Genomic DNA, 14,142 nt, shown 5'->3' with positions numbered 1-14,142 from the left:
CCACAGTCGCTATATCATTTTATATTCCAACCAGCAATGTGTGAAGGTCCTATTTCTCACCAATACCAGCTGTTATCTTTTTTATTATAGCCATCCTCGTGTAAGAGGTGGTATCTCTTTGTGGTTTTGATGTGCATTTCCCTAATGACTAATGATACCAAACATCTTTTCATATACTTACTGGCCATTTGTATATCTTCTCTGGAGAAATGTCTATCCATGAAGTCCTTTGCCCATATTTTAATTGTGTTGTCTTTTTGTTGCTGAGTTATAAGAATTCTTTATATATTCTGGATTAAACCCTTATCAGATATGATTTACAAATAATTTTCTTATTCTATAGGTTGTCTTTTCACTGTCTTATGAATGACTTTTGAGGCACAGAAGTTTTTAATGTTTATGAAGTTCAATTTACCTATTTTTTTCTTTTGTTGCTCATACCTAAGAATTCATTGCCAAATCCAAGGTCATAAAGATTTACCCCTGTTTTTTCCTAAGAGTTTAATGGTTTTAGCTCTTAATATTTAGGTCACTGATCTGTTTTGAATTAATTTTAATATGGTATAAGGTAAGGAGTCCAACTTCATTCTTCTGCACGTGGATATTCAGTTGCCCCAGCACTGTTTGTTAAAAACATTACGTTTTTTCACAGTGACAAATAACATTATAGTAAACATTCATTGCAACCTGTCCCAGATCTTTCCCTAAGAAAAATTCCTAGAAATGTTGCTATATCAAAAGACATAAATGTTTTGAAGGCTTTTGATACATACTACCAAACTTCCTCCAGAAACCACATTAGGAATCCACCATTTTCCCACACTCTCAGCAGACTTGTATATTATAAAAATTTTTTAAAAATCTCTGCTAATCGGAATGCATTCTGAATCAAGTTTAAGTGAGTTTTAGCTGAACTTCCCTTGACAGCCCCAACATGCTAGCCTCAGCACCTTCCTCTCCAAAGACCACACACTTATGAAAAGATTATCTAAGAACAAGATGATGTAAACCACTGCAGAGTTTAATATAAGCCTAGTTAAGGAAGCAAACTAAACCCTTCCTTTTAGAAGGGCGGGGCTAGAAATGGAAAGTATAGTTAGTTCCTCTGCTGGATAATGCAGTTTCAAAATATTTCTTTCCTCAGCACAAAGTCACAGACCAGCTGTTTGTGACTTTCAAGTGTCCTTTTTCATTTGTGTTCAATGGAGAGTTACCAAGCACAAGAGCCATGCCGAGAAATCAACTTAACTTAAGTTAGAAGGGTTTTCTTATAGCCATTTAATAATTATCGAGGAAAAAGAAAAAACTATTCTGCTGGTAGTCTGCTCTTTAGCACTAGTTGAGCACTTCCAAGTGTATATTGGGTCAGGGTTTTTATAGGTGATGTAGCTTTTGGCCCTGCCTTCTTTGCTTCTCTGAAACAAATATACCAAGTATATCTTTATTTTGTTTTGTCTCTAACTATAGTCATAGTAGAAAGAAAATTTTATGATGAGTGCTTTGTCAGTGGGAACTTGTTATTAATATGGAAATCCTGAGAGGATCATTTATCCACACAAAACAAGAAAACAGAGGGAAATTAGCTTTCCACATTTCATCATAAAGCATTATAATTCATAGAAGAGAGGAAACTATTGATGAGGCTGAACAAAATGAGTTTCTTGTTGCCAGAAAGAATAAAAATATTAGGTATAAAGCTCTCTGATTTCCTAAATATTTTCTTAAAGCCTTTGGAAGCTTAATGTCATCATGACTTTCACTGTCATGCTAGCAAAGATTAAGGCAATGTTTTTACTGAATCAGTACAAATTTTAAGAGGCAGAAGGGACCTTATAAGTATCTATAAGTATATAATTCAACTCTACTCTACAGATTGGACATCTGAAGCCAAGAGAGGTGAAGTGCCCTGCCCAAAGTTGTACAGAGCTAGTGTCAGAGCTGGAGCAACAAGTCTGGCTTCCTGACTCCTGAACTCACTAACAGTGTAGTGGGGTCACTCACGTAAAAAGTTGACATGAACCAATGTTACCATTTCCTTTGCTGTCAGTAATGCCACAGAGATCTCTGATGTCATCTTATTGGCAAATTTTTAGGATTCAGTTAATTTAACACACTTCTTCTGAGAGCCCAGGGTCAGTAAGTATCCCACCATTAAGAAAGTTGAGCAAGTTTCCAAGATTCCTATCTGATGTATGACTCTCTACGTATACATTATGGACATTTGTAAAAATCAATCTTACTTACTCTTGGGTTAAGAACCACATTTTAAGAAATTTGTGAGATATCATGGAATTTAAGGGAAACAAAGCTATCTTTATGCCACAGCAACTTATTGGTCTCTGGCCTTTTTAAATGCACAGTTTCAACTATCTGAGAGTGAAGTCTACCTACATGATAGATTTTTCAAGCTCAACTTTTAAGATCTAAAATATTTAAAAACACTTCAGGCAAATTGTAATTAGTTTTCTCCATAGATATCCCAAGTACCATACATGCATTTTCATCATGGATATTTATATATAGTTGCTTCCAGGTAAATTTTAAAAATTCATTTAGGAGATAAGATTAAATATCCTGTAGTGGGAGTACTAATAATTCAGGGAGCAAGGACAAAGATTAATGCAGAATAAGAATCTTAACTCATGTGCTTTTAATAGCACATTTGATTTGCCTCAATTCTAAAGAGCCAGTGAAACAGGCCACCTAGATATACATTCTAACCCCATCCCCTTTTTAATGTCAGAACTTTCTAACAGTGAGAGTTGTCCAACAAGAGAATGAGCTGTCATATGAGGGAGTTCAGTCAGTCATTTTGAAATCACAAAATTTCAAACTAAGGCTAAAAGATAATCTGTCTTGAATTCTTAAAAGGATTACTACACTGAGGGGTATATTAAAAGACTTCTAAAATCTTTAAAGTTGTAACATTCCGTGATTCCAGTATTGTCTTTCTCTCCTACTTTTATAGTGCAGAGGTCCTTTCATATGTGTAACTATAGTCATATTAACTTAGACTGTCATGTACTATTATGATTCTTGCACTTATCCTGCTTGAAGATAGCAATGGTATCTCACTCATATTTATACAACTTACAGTTTTAAGTACAGTTTATGTACACAGAAAGCATTCATTAGCTACTTATTGAATATACTACAAAATTACAAGCTTGATTAGTTGATTTAGTCATTATAAATTGTAAGATTTTTTTCATGATCCGAGAATCTAACCTATTATTATTTTTTTTTTTTTGCCGAATCTAACCTATTACTGCACTGAGTTTTCATGTTAGGATGAATTTGGAGTGCTGTTCTTTTATAAGGTTGTAAGTAAAATAGAAATACTCGATTGAACATGAACGCATATTTAAGACAAAAATGATGCTTTCAAAATATTTGAAAAACATATTTCCACTCTCGTGTATCCTCTCATTGACAATGTGAAAACTAGCATATATGTACACATATATACATTTATAATATATATTTATATGTTTATAACGTATAAGAAGAAGACATGCAAGTACATTGTCGTTTTGATTTGCATTTCTCTGATAATTAGTGATATTAAGCATTTTTTCATGTGCCTATTGATCATTTGTATTTCTTCCTTGGAGAATTGCTTGTTTAGGTCTTTTGCCCATTTTTGGATTGGGTTGTTTGTTTTTTTCTTATTAAGTCATATGAGCTGCTTATATATTCTGGAGATCAAGCCTTTGTCGGTTTCATCGTTTGCAAAAATTTTCTCCCATTCCATAGGTTGTCGTTTTGTTTTACTTATGGTTTCATTTGCTGTGCAGAAGCTTGTAAGTTTAATTAGGTCCCACTTGTTTATTCTTGTCAGAATGGCCATCATTCAAAAATACACAAATGACAAATGCTGGATAGGCTGTGGAGAAAAGGGAACGCTCCTACACTGCTGGTGGGAATGCAGTTTGGTACAGCCACTGTGGAAAACAGTATAGAGATTCCTCAAAATACTAGGAATAGACTTACCATATGATCCAGTCATCATGCTCCTGGGCATATATCCAGAAGGAACCCTACTTCAAAAAGACCCCCAATGTTCATAGCAGCCCTATTTACAATAGCCAAGACATGGAAAGAGCCTAAATGGCCATCAACAGATGACTAGATAAAGAAGTGGTATATTTATACAATGGAATACTATTCAGCCATAAAAATGACAACATAATGCCATTTGCAGCTACATGGATGTCCCTGGAGGATGTCATGCTAAGTGAAGTAAGCTAAAAAGAGAAAGAAAAATACCATATGAGATCGCTCATATGTGGAATCTAAAAAAAAGAAAACATAAATACAAAACAGAAAAAGACTCATAGACATAGAATACAAACTTGTGGTTGCCAAGGGGGAGGGGGGTGGGAAGGGAAAGACTGGGAATTCAAAATTTGCAGATATTGACAGGCATATGCAGAATAGACAAACAAGGTTATACTGTATAGCACAGGGAAATATATACAAGATCTTGTGATAGCTCACAGCAAAAAAAAATGTGACAATGAATATATGTATGTTCATGTATAACTGAAAAATTGTGCTCTACACTGGAATTTGACACAACATTGTAAAATGACTATAACTCAATAAAAAATGTTAAAAAAATGCTTATGTACAATATGGTCACCTCTTGTTCTCATATTTTTAAAAGATGAGTTAGAAAATAAATGATTTTAAAAACTAATTTAAGGAAAATGAAACAATCAAAAATTGCAAAATTATCCTGTTGTGAGTTGAAATAGAGTCCCCCAAAAGACCATGTGGAAGTTCTTACCTCTAGCACCTGTGAAAGTGACCTTATTCGAATAGGATAAGATAAGTAGGATATTTACAGATGCAATCAAGTTGAGGTCACAACTGGATTAGGGTGAGCCCTAACTACAATGACTGGTAGCTTTTAAGGCCATAGGAAGACACAGGGTCACAGGGAGAACCCCAGGTGATGACGGAGACAGAGACTGGAGTGATATGTCTGCAAGGCAAGGATTTCTGGCAACTACCAGAAGCTAGCAGAAAGATATTAACAGATTCTCCCTTAAAGCCTCCAGAAGGAACCAACTCTGCTGATACCTTGTTCTCAGACTTGTGGTCTCCAGATCTATGAGATAATCCATTTCTATCGTTTTGGACTACCCAGTTTGTGGCACTCTGTTATGGCAGTCCTAGGAAATGAATACATGTCCTTCCCTATGGAAAACTGACATGACAATTCCTTGGCACGTTTAGGATGACAAAACATAGTCTTACCATAATGTTAAAAAATCAACCACAAAATATCTCATGTAAAAGTTAGAACTGCTTTGGCCTGAAAATTAAATGTAAAATCACTTAAGAAATGGATCCTCTGAATACAAAAGCTCAAAAGGTAACAGTATGGAAAACCAACCACAAAATGCTCCATTCTGAGCATATTATAGTGAGTTGTAGCATCCTAGGAGTCAACTAAAACAATAAAAACTAACCAAGTGGAGTGAAAGAAATTTTCTGAATTGTAGCATCCTAGAATTCAACTAAAACAATAAGAAACTAACCAAATACAGTGAAAGAAATTTCCTGAGTTGAGAAGTATATTGAGATGAGATAGTAGAGATTACCAAGATTTACTGATGAAAGTTCCTCACACAACTGAGTAGTAGTCTCACTCCCATTATTCACTTTCTCCATCCTTAGTCTTTGCACTTGGTCATTCTGAACTTTTTTTTTTCCTGAAGGGTCAATAGTGCATGAGGACCTTTTTGTCTGTCAATGATCTATAATTTCAGTAAAGCCTCCTCTCTCCTCTCTCCAGTGACAGACATCACTGCAATCCCACCCCATTCCATGAGGGCCCCTTTATAAGTTCAAAACTGGTCCACTAAAGTCTCGCAAATAAAGAAGCTAAGTAACAAGGGCAATACTGATAGTTCACTTATCGTAAGCCAGTCTATAGGAATCCTATCCAAGTTTCAGGAGACCATCATGAACCCAGTCCTCTCATAAATATTAAGTTTCATTTATTCATAGGTCAATAGAGTCTTCACACACACACACACACACACACACACACACACACATATCTCCATTCTAATCAATTCCATTAGGGCCATTGTCAAAAAATTCTTGGTGCCAGGCTTTTTCCCATGTGGGGTATACCTACATCAGATTTCCATCATTCTGATTCTTTCCAATGCCAAGGAAAAACTTTTAATCAGCATTTTAGATTACCATTCCTACCTTCATTAGCTGAGGAAATTTAAACCATCTCTCCATTTCATGAGGATACATTTCTATTTTTCAAAACGCTAATACTTCTCCCACTTACATAAAGCACTTACTTTCGATTTAAAATTTTTAACAGATGATATTTCCTATTTAAAAAATCCTTAAGACTTTTGAATAGAAAATTGGGTTTTAAACAAACATTTATAGCCTTTAGGGAACAACTGGAAGCACATGATTCTTGCAGAAAAGCCCTAACATATTAAGCCTGTATTTAATCAAATCAGTAGTCATGATGATGAACAAAAGGTAATTCATAGAAATGTAAAAGACCACAATTTATCCACATTGTCTTTTTTCCACACTTAATTAGAATGCAAAATTGATCAGGGATAATCAGGTTAAGTACAAATTGAATGAAGCCCCAATTACATATTATTTTCTTGCTATTCAATTAGCTTTCATTCATCTTGCTTCCCCTATCTATTCCTTCCCAACAAATTAAACAATCCAAGGATTCATGTGAAAAATTGGCAATCCTTGGATCAGTATGGTATAACTAGCTTAGTTTTAAAATCTGCTTTTGATAGGTGATTTTTCCTTACCAAACGGAAACTAGTAATTACTGAAAATATTAAAAACTAGCATAGATTTTTAGTATATAATTTAAAAAATTATTTTACCTATTGATTAATGGAACAATTATATTTCATTAGAAGGTATAACTTTATTTATTAATTTTTATTCACATTAATAGAGCTCTCAAGTATTTTTTTTAAAAAGTCAAGGTACAGCATGACTCTATACATTAGCATCTTGAAGATGTATGGTTGTACTTTCAACATAGTTCTTATTTGGAAAACATCTTTGAAAAGTATTACTACATTGCTTTTAAGAGCATATGTAGGAATTAGACATTCAATTTCTATAGATAAATAGAATTTTAGGAAATTGATAAAAAAGATAAATAAGAAATAGTCTACATTATACCACATACAATTCCGTTAATGCTCTAATGTGTGTGTGTGTGTGTGTGTGATCAAGCAAGCAAGTACATGTGTGTTTCTCCACTGGTGAGAAATTCTTGGGATGGGAGTGAATCACTTAGGTGGAAATTCATCTGCTAGAGTAAAGAGAGAACTAGAATCAGATGGCAGCACATGAGAGTTTGCGACAGTGCTGATTTTAGCTGGTGAATTATGAGAAGATCCTGCACTTCTGTTGTTTCCATCAAGAGTGTCTGCAGATAGAGTAGGAAAAGAAAATGACACTCATTGATAACAGAATTCAAGAGATCTCTGTGCACTCTGCTTTGTCTACAAATGAATGCAAAATAGTGAAGCAAAGATCTGGCACTGGTTATAAGAGCAGTTTCATAAGAGCAGTAAAACAAACCCAACAGTAACAATAAATAAAAATCCATTTACTGTATCTCCCATTTTGATTATTAAAACATGCTTTCTTAGCACTTTTCCATAATGTGCTTAGCCTAACAAAGCACACAAAAATCCAAGGTAGAAAAGATGAGCAGAAAATGACTTTTTTCCCCCAAGTTTGCATTTTTATGTATTTCTCTAATATCTCTTAATCTAATGCCAAAACCCCACTTTTAAAAATGTGTTTGGTGGCTCACAGCGAAAGAGAATGTGACAATGAATGTATGTATGTTCATGTATAACTGAAAAATTGTGCTCTACACTGGAATTTGACACAACATTGTAAAATGACTATAACTCAATAAAAACTGTTTTAAAAAATGTGTCTACCGTATATTAATGTCACACATAAATGTTAGGGAGAAGAACTAAAGTTAATAGTATCCATTTGGGATGTTAGTTTTATAACTTCTAAAAATATTTAATAATATACCATCTTTCTGAATATATACAATAGCCAAAGTAGACTTAAAAACCAAGTAAAAAGTGGCCAATGAATGCTTAAAATCTCATGTTAATACTCACCACATATTACTATCAGACATGTGAGTAGTACCAGAAGAAAACACGTTGGTTGTGTCTTGGAAGAATCTCTTTGGCTGATGTTCAAGTACCATTTCACCTATGACAAAAATGCAGATCAAGGTAGATATATTTTATCTAATGTGCTTATTACACTTTTAATTGCAAAAGTAAAACTTGTTCATTGCAAATAATTTATAAAATACAGAAAAACAAAAAGGAAAAAATTTTACATCACCATGACCCAGAGATAACCACTTTCAGTAATTCCTGAATATGTATGTGTATATGTGATTGGTTTTTATACAAAATTGGGTTTGTACTGTATCTAATAACAGTATGTCGTCTACTTTTTGTTTTGAATGATCTTTTTCTCATATTATTAACTAAATTCTACATCATGAGTTTATATAGATAGCTATGCAGCAAGGATGTACCAGAATTTAATCTCATTTCTTACATTATTTTTGTTTGATTTAAAAAAATTGGGGGGCGGGGAAGAGGTAATTACGTTTATTTATTTTTTAAGTGGAGGTACTGGGGATTGAACCCAGGACCTCCTGCATGCTAAGCACAGACTGTATCACTGAGCTACACCCTCTCCCCTCATTCCTTATTTTAAAACTTTAAGTTATTGCTATCCTTACTTTGCTAAATACACACAATGAACTAAATAGATAGAGTCCTTTATAGTATATAATTAACAAAATATTTTAAAGATTAGGGAAAAGCATTTAATCTCAAAAAATGGCATTTGTTTGAAGTAAATGTTACACATTCATGTGATAACCAAGTCTGAATGTGAGAAAAACTTCCGTTCAAGCCCATAACTTCTAGGGTGGAATATATTTGAGTGATAACATGCTAAGGCTACCTACTCATTAAAAATATCACTAGGAATGGAGATTTCACAGACCTTCCTTAGGAGTATAACCGTGGCTCATAAAGCTCAAAAGAGGTCTGAGTATTCTGCCACATGACAGAGACACTTACACCATTATGGCAAAAGTACTCCTCTCTCCTCTTTGATTTGAATTAAAAACAAGACAAATCAAAACAAATTCCTCAGTGAAGAAAATTAACTTTCTTTGCTAAAATCATGATTACTTATAAAACAATATTTATAGCTGCCCAATTTCTATAGATTTCTCAGAATTCCCACTTGAAGCTTTACTTGTTCTTGCTTATTCCTAACGGAAGTAACTGCTACTTAGCACTGTAAGCTATGCCTTCAAATGCTTGGAGACTCTAACCCTTATCTCACACTCTCTCTACTTTACAGAGTCCGCGTTCATTTTTGTTTTTCCTCCTCAGGATCTCTTTTTGATTTTTTAATACTGTCTGTCCCCACCTTTCACTTGTATTAATGGGCTCCAAATAGAACGTAGTTTGTTGTATCCCAAATAAATATTCGTATTCCAAAATATATAAATAAAATTAAATTTCTGTTTAATCTGCTACTGCATCTGAAAAGTCAGGTGAATTTTGACCAAATTTGTATAGTCTATGTTTGGAAGGGTCTGACTTAAAATATATAGATCATGTGGTATACACAAAATTTGCTTCCGAGTTTTTAGGGACACCTCAAAGAAATGAGGCAGTCAACCTCTAGAGCAGCTGAACACCAGGTCCAAGAGCTTGTGTGGGACATGCCACATCAACCAAAACACTGGACAGAAACTGAGTCTATTATGTCAAAATTGAAATACAAAAATAATTTTTAAAATGATAAATTCTAAGAAAATTCCAGGTATTTTCAATGTCATAAAACATTCTGTGTCAATGTCTTAAAAGATGAAATATCTTAATTTAGTAAAACATGCTCTTCAATTTAAGCATATTTTATATTAAATACTCAAATGACTTCCAACTTCCTAATGGCTCTCAAACAGTGAATATATTTGAATGTTTTTTCAACATTAGCCCAAACTCTACAGCACAGGAAGAAGACCTCTAAACTAGGTCACTGATCCATCATCATAAAACAATGTGCTTAATTTGCAAAAGGGTGTTTTCTAAACTGATCTAGTCTTAGCCTTGGAGTATAAGTACATGCTGAGTCAGGCGTGTTATTAGGAAGACTGCTGTTAATGAATGCCAGATGCGTGGAACACTGTGGTAAATTTCAATGTCTTTCCCTACAGTTTTGCTTTCCTTCTTCTACCTCGCCCCCTTCCCCTCCCATTTCTTCTTCTTCATTCCCATTCTAATGGTTTTTTTTTTACAAATTTTTACATTTTTAAAGTCTAATCTCCTTTGCTATTTATCCATTTTCCCTCCCTATTATAGTTAAACTTTGTACTAAGCCTATACTTCAGTAGTGGTATTAACAAAAAAGGAAGAAGCGCGTAGCTTAGTGAGGCAGGGTTGAGAAATGGGATCCAGGACTCTGGGAGTTGAATAAAAGAAAACACCTCTATTCTTTTCACTGCCCTTTTATTACTGAGTGGGTGGGACATTTTCCATATATTGAACCAAAAGTAAGCCCCACAAACAGGTGAAACATCAAAGAACATACACCTTAGCAGATATTTTTAGGGTTGAAAGTGGGCCTAATTTGTGTCAACTGATTCATAGGATATCAACGTGTACATGTGGTGGGGGGGCAGGGCAGGGGTTGAGATTCAGCAGACTACTTGATGACTGACTCATTCTATTTATTTGTTCATTCCCTACCTTGTTTCAGAAAGTATTTAAGGCAGCCAGCTTGGTGAATTATACTTACACAATGAAAATCATAATAGTTGACTAAACTGGAATTAAATGTCTCAATTCAAATTTATATAAGGTACTTTATAGCTTTCAAAATGTCTTTACATACAGTTTCATTTAAAATGAAACGTCTCTAGTAACTTATCAAATATATTTTAAATAAGTAAATCCTTTAAAATGAATTTTTGTATAACCCTTGATTTTATATGCTATTTTACAAAAATAATTCAAAGTTAGATTTACTTCTGTAAGTAGATAAAAATACCTTTTCTTTTTAATGGTCCAAGGATGCTTGATCTAAGAATGTTGATGGGACTTTGACTTCTAAAATAAAATTATCACAATCATGACAAGAAAACAAGATCACCTGTAACTATTTCATTAAAATAGATTAAAGGATATACACTAAAAGAGGACTCTATGTAGTATCTCACATCACATCATTTCATTGCTTTTATCTAAATCTAGGTTAGAAACAAAAATGCCTTAGGACAGCAGACTGTCTTGTAATTTATAAGGATTCAGGATTTTCCCAGGTTGTGAGGAAAAGAAGCTAGAAGGACCTGCAGTCTTGGCAGTGACTTGCCTTGAACCATAAATGAATGAGAAGGTATGGTTGTTAAAAGTTCGTTGGAGAGTTGACTCTGATCCTTATCAACAAGCTTGGTCAAAGGAAGACTATGTTCAAACAGGGTTAGTGAATTACTGATTCTTCATATGTTCATATGTTCTCACATGTTCTTAGTCACTTGATTGTTTTCAATATGCAAAATGATAAACCAAAACAATGACATTTTAATTTAGCTAAAAAGACGTCACTTCTTTGGTTGTTACAGAACCTGGAGCTATAATTTCTTTTAAGTTTCTAAAATTCATATTGTAAAAGCAATTTGGTATTTTCAGACAACATAAACTTACATTGCAAATCGTCGCACAGGACTGGGAATAGGACTTGGAAGAAAGCCGGTGCAACTCACACAAGCTTGTAATGATGGAGAAAAACATTGCTAAAACCAAATTGGAACAGAGATTTTAAAACTGCCACTTTTCTCAGAAAGCAGATCAGTGGTTTTCTATGGTAGGTGGAGGTGGGGGATCAAGGGCAAAAAATCATGAGGAAATTGTTCAGAGTGTGGGAACTGTTCTATATCTTGATTATGGTTACTGTTATGGGATTGTACACAATGATCAAAACTGACCAAATTGTATACTTAAAAGTTGGTGACTTTTGTAATATGTAAGTAATAGTTTAAGGAATGAAAAAAAAAAGAGAAAATTGTCATTTAGAATCAGATACACTTTAGCAAAATATATCCTACAAAAGATTCGGGTGGTGAAATATTAATGTTTGACAAATATTTCAAGGGACACAGACTTTTAGGCACTCTTTTCTTACCTTCCCTGTTCGCCCAGTCAGGGAAGTTGCTGAGGATGCTGGAGTTAAGTTAGAGCACTCTGGAGAAGGTGCTTTCTCTAAATTGTTGTTACCCTGTATAAGTAGAAAGCAGTGCACAATTGTAGCACCCATTACCCATGTATCAAATACTTGGGGAGGTAGCTGCTGCATGGGGAAGGCAATCCTTACTGAGTCAGTGCTTGTACCATGGTGAGGAGCTCTCAGCATCCTAAGGCAAGCAGGTATTCACTTCAATAAGCAAAGGCACCTTTTGCCTTTTGGGAAAGAGAGCTACACGCTAGATGAGGGGCTTCCCTAGTGTCCCCCAAATACCTAGAATGAGTACTCAATATGGAGCAATACCTGCTATATACACAAATCCTAAATTAAAGTTTTTCTCTTTGGCTTTGATCTGGGCTTTATTCTAGAAAAACTACAATACTATGCCCAGGAAAGGATCACAAAAGATTTAGTTAGAAGTAAGACACAATGGTACAGCAAAAGTAACTACAACTGTGAAAAATATTTATGGATTTTATGTCGACAAAGTCAGTACCACACAATTCAGTATTTTAAAATGTGCTCTTTTCTTCTCCAAGACTCAAGTAAAGTTATATTACATGCTTCTTTCCTCCTTTTAACACACTTGCAGATTCACTCATTCACCCTTGTCAACACCTAAAGTAATTAGAATTGGGTCAGTTAAGGGAATCCAATGGTCTCTATAAATTGTATCAGCACCAAAACACGAAAAGTGACAGGCTTCAGAGGTCATCTACTCATTCTACAGGACTTACTCCTCAATCAAGGCTAGATGCCCATCTAAGGCACTCAGGGTACAAAAGAAAGTAAGATGTCATTGCTTCTGCTGATGACCCCTTTCCATATCTAGTAAATCCCAAATCTAGAAATTGACATCTAACCACAATCTCTTCTCAAATTTCAGCTCAATTCTTATTCTGCCATTATCTGAGATGTCCATGGACAAGAACCCTAAACATCATTCAACTACAACTAAGTAATCATAATATGTACAGGGACATAAAAAAAATGTTAGCAAGGAATGTAACTGAATTCTAAACATGTTTAAATGAAGTGTTGTATGTTAAAATGTTCATGGAGTATATGTGTTACAAGCAGTATTTTTCCAGTAAATCTATTGTCTGTGGTTTAAAACTCTAATATATAGTTCATAAATTATGTAGAAGAAAGTGAAATCATTTATTGTTTTTTCATCGAAGCAATTTAACCAGCACAAATGAACATTTTTTGGCCCCACCAAGACAGAGAGGAAATTGGTCCATAGGAATGATGGTTTTGTATCATACAACTATTTATTTTCAACCCCACCCTCAAACTATTAGTTATTTGTTATGGGTAAATCTTAAACTGTTTCGTAAAAGCAATAAAAAATTATGCAGCAAATATAATTTTAGTTCCAAATGAGAGCTTAAATTTCTAGAAATTACAGCAAAATTAAGTAGCACCAACATTGAAAATCAGTAAAAATTTCAAATTTTCTACAAAATTGAAGTGCTAATACCATACCACGTTCAAACTTTCTTTCCAAGATTGAGTTAGCTGTATTGCAGTTTGTACCTCCCTACAAAAGAAAAGACATCAACACTGAAGTTTGCCCATCTCAGAAAAAATATAAGTGAATATGATCAGAATAAGCAATTCAACAAACGCTACTCACCATTCATACATTGTTTCTCTATTCCCTAAATCCATGCCTTCTTCCTGAAAGGCAAGAACATGAGAATAAACTGAATACCCAGTTCCTATGATTTGACAAAGTTTTATTTTACTTGGCTGTATCTTGCTTATTATTCACTGGGCTATAGTAGACCTAGAGTA

General features: G+C 34.2%; 1 protein-coding gene across 3 annotated transcripts in view; it reads right to left on the bottom strand.

Annotated features, from left to right (window-relative positions):
* The window catches only part of LOC102531020 (P2R1A-PPP2R2A-interacting phosphatase regulator 1-like), a 55,593-nt gene that overhangs the window by 16,084 nt on the left and 25,367 nt on the right, over positions 1–14,142 (bottom strand). For 2 of the 3 annotated variants that reach the window (XM_072956199.1, XM_072956200.1), the window contains 6 exons: positions 13,982–14,025; positions 13,831–13,885; positions 12,283–12,375; positions 11,805–11,893; positions 11,152–11,210; positions 8,178–8,274 (listed from right to left, as the gene is read on the bottom strand). In XM_072956199.1, the coding sequence (XP_072812300.1) occupies positions 8,178–8,274; positions 11,152–11,210; positions 11,805–11,893; positions 12,283–12,375; positions 13,831–13,885; positions 13,982–14,025 (437 nt within the window). Of the gene's footprint in view, positions 1–8,177; positions 8,275–11,151; positions 11,211–11,804; positions 11,894–12,282; positions 12,376–13,830; positions 13,886–13,981; positions 14,026–14,142 lie in introns of those variants that run through there. The other variant, XM_072956201.1, reaches the window with a different exon arrangement.

The sequence above is a fragment of the Vicugna pacos genome, chromosome X (genome assembly GCF_048564905.1).
Source record: "Vicugna pacos chromosome X, VicPac4, whole genome shotgun sequence".
NCBI lineage: Eukaryota > Metazoa > Chordata > Mammalia > Artiodactyla > Camelidae > Vicugna > Vicugna pacos.
Note: the sequence above shows the minus strand (reverse complement) of the source record. Positions and strands in the feature narration are given on the sequence as shown.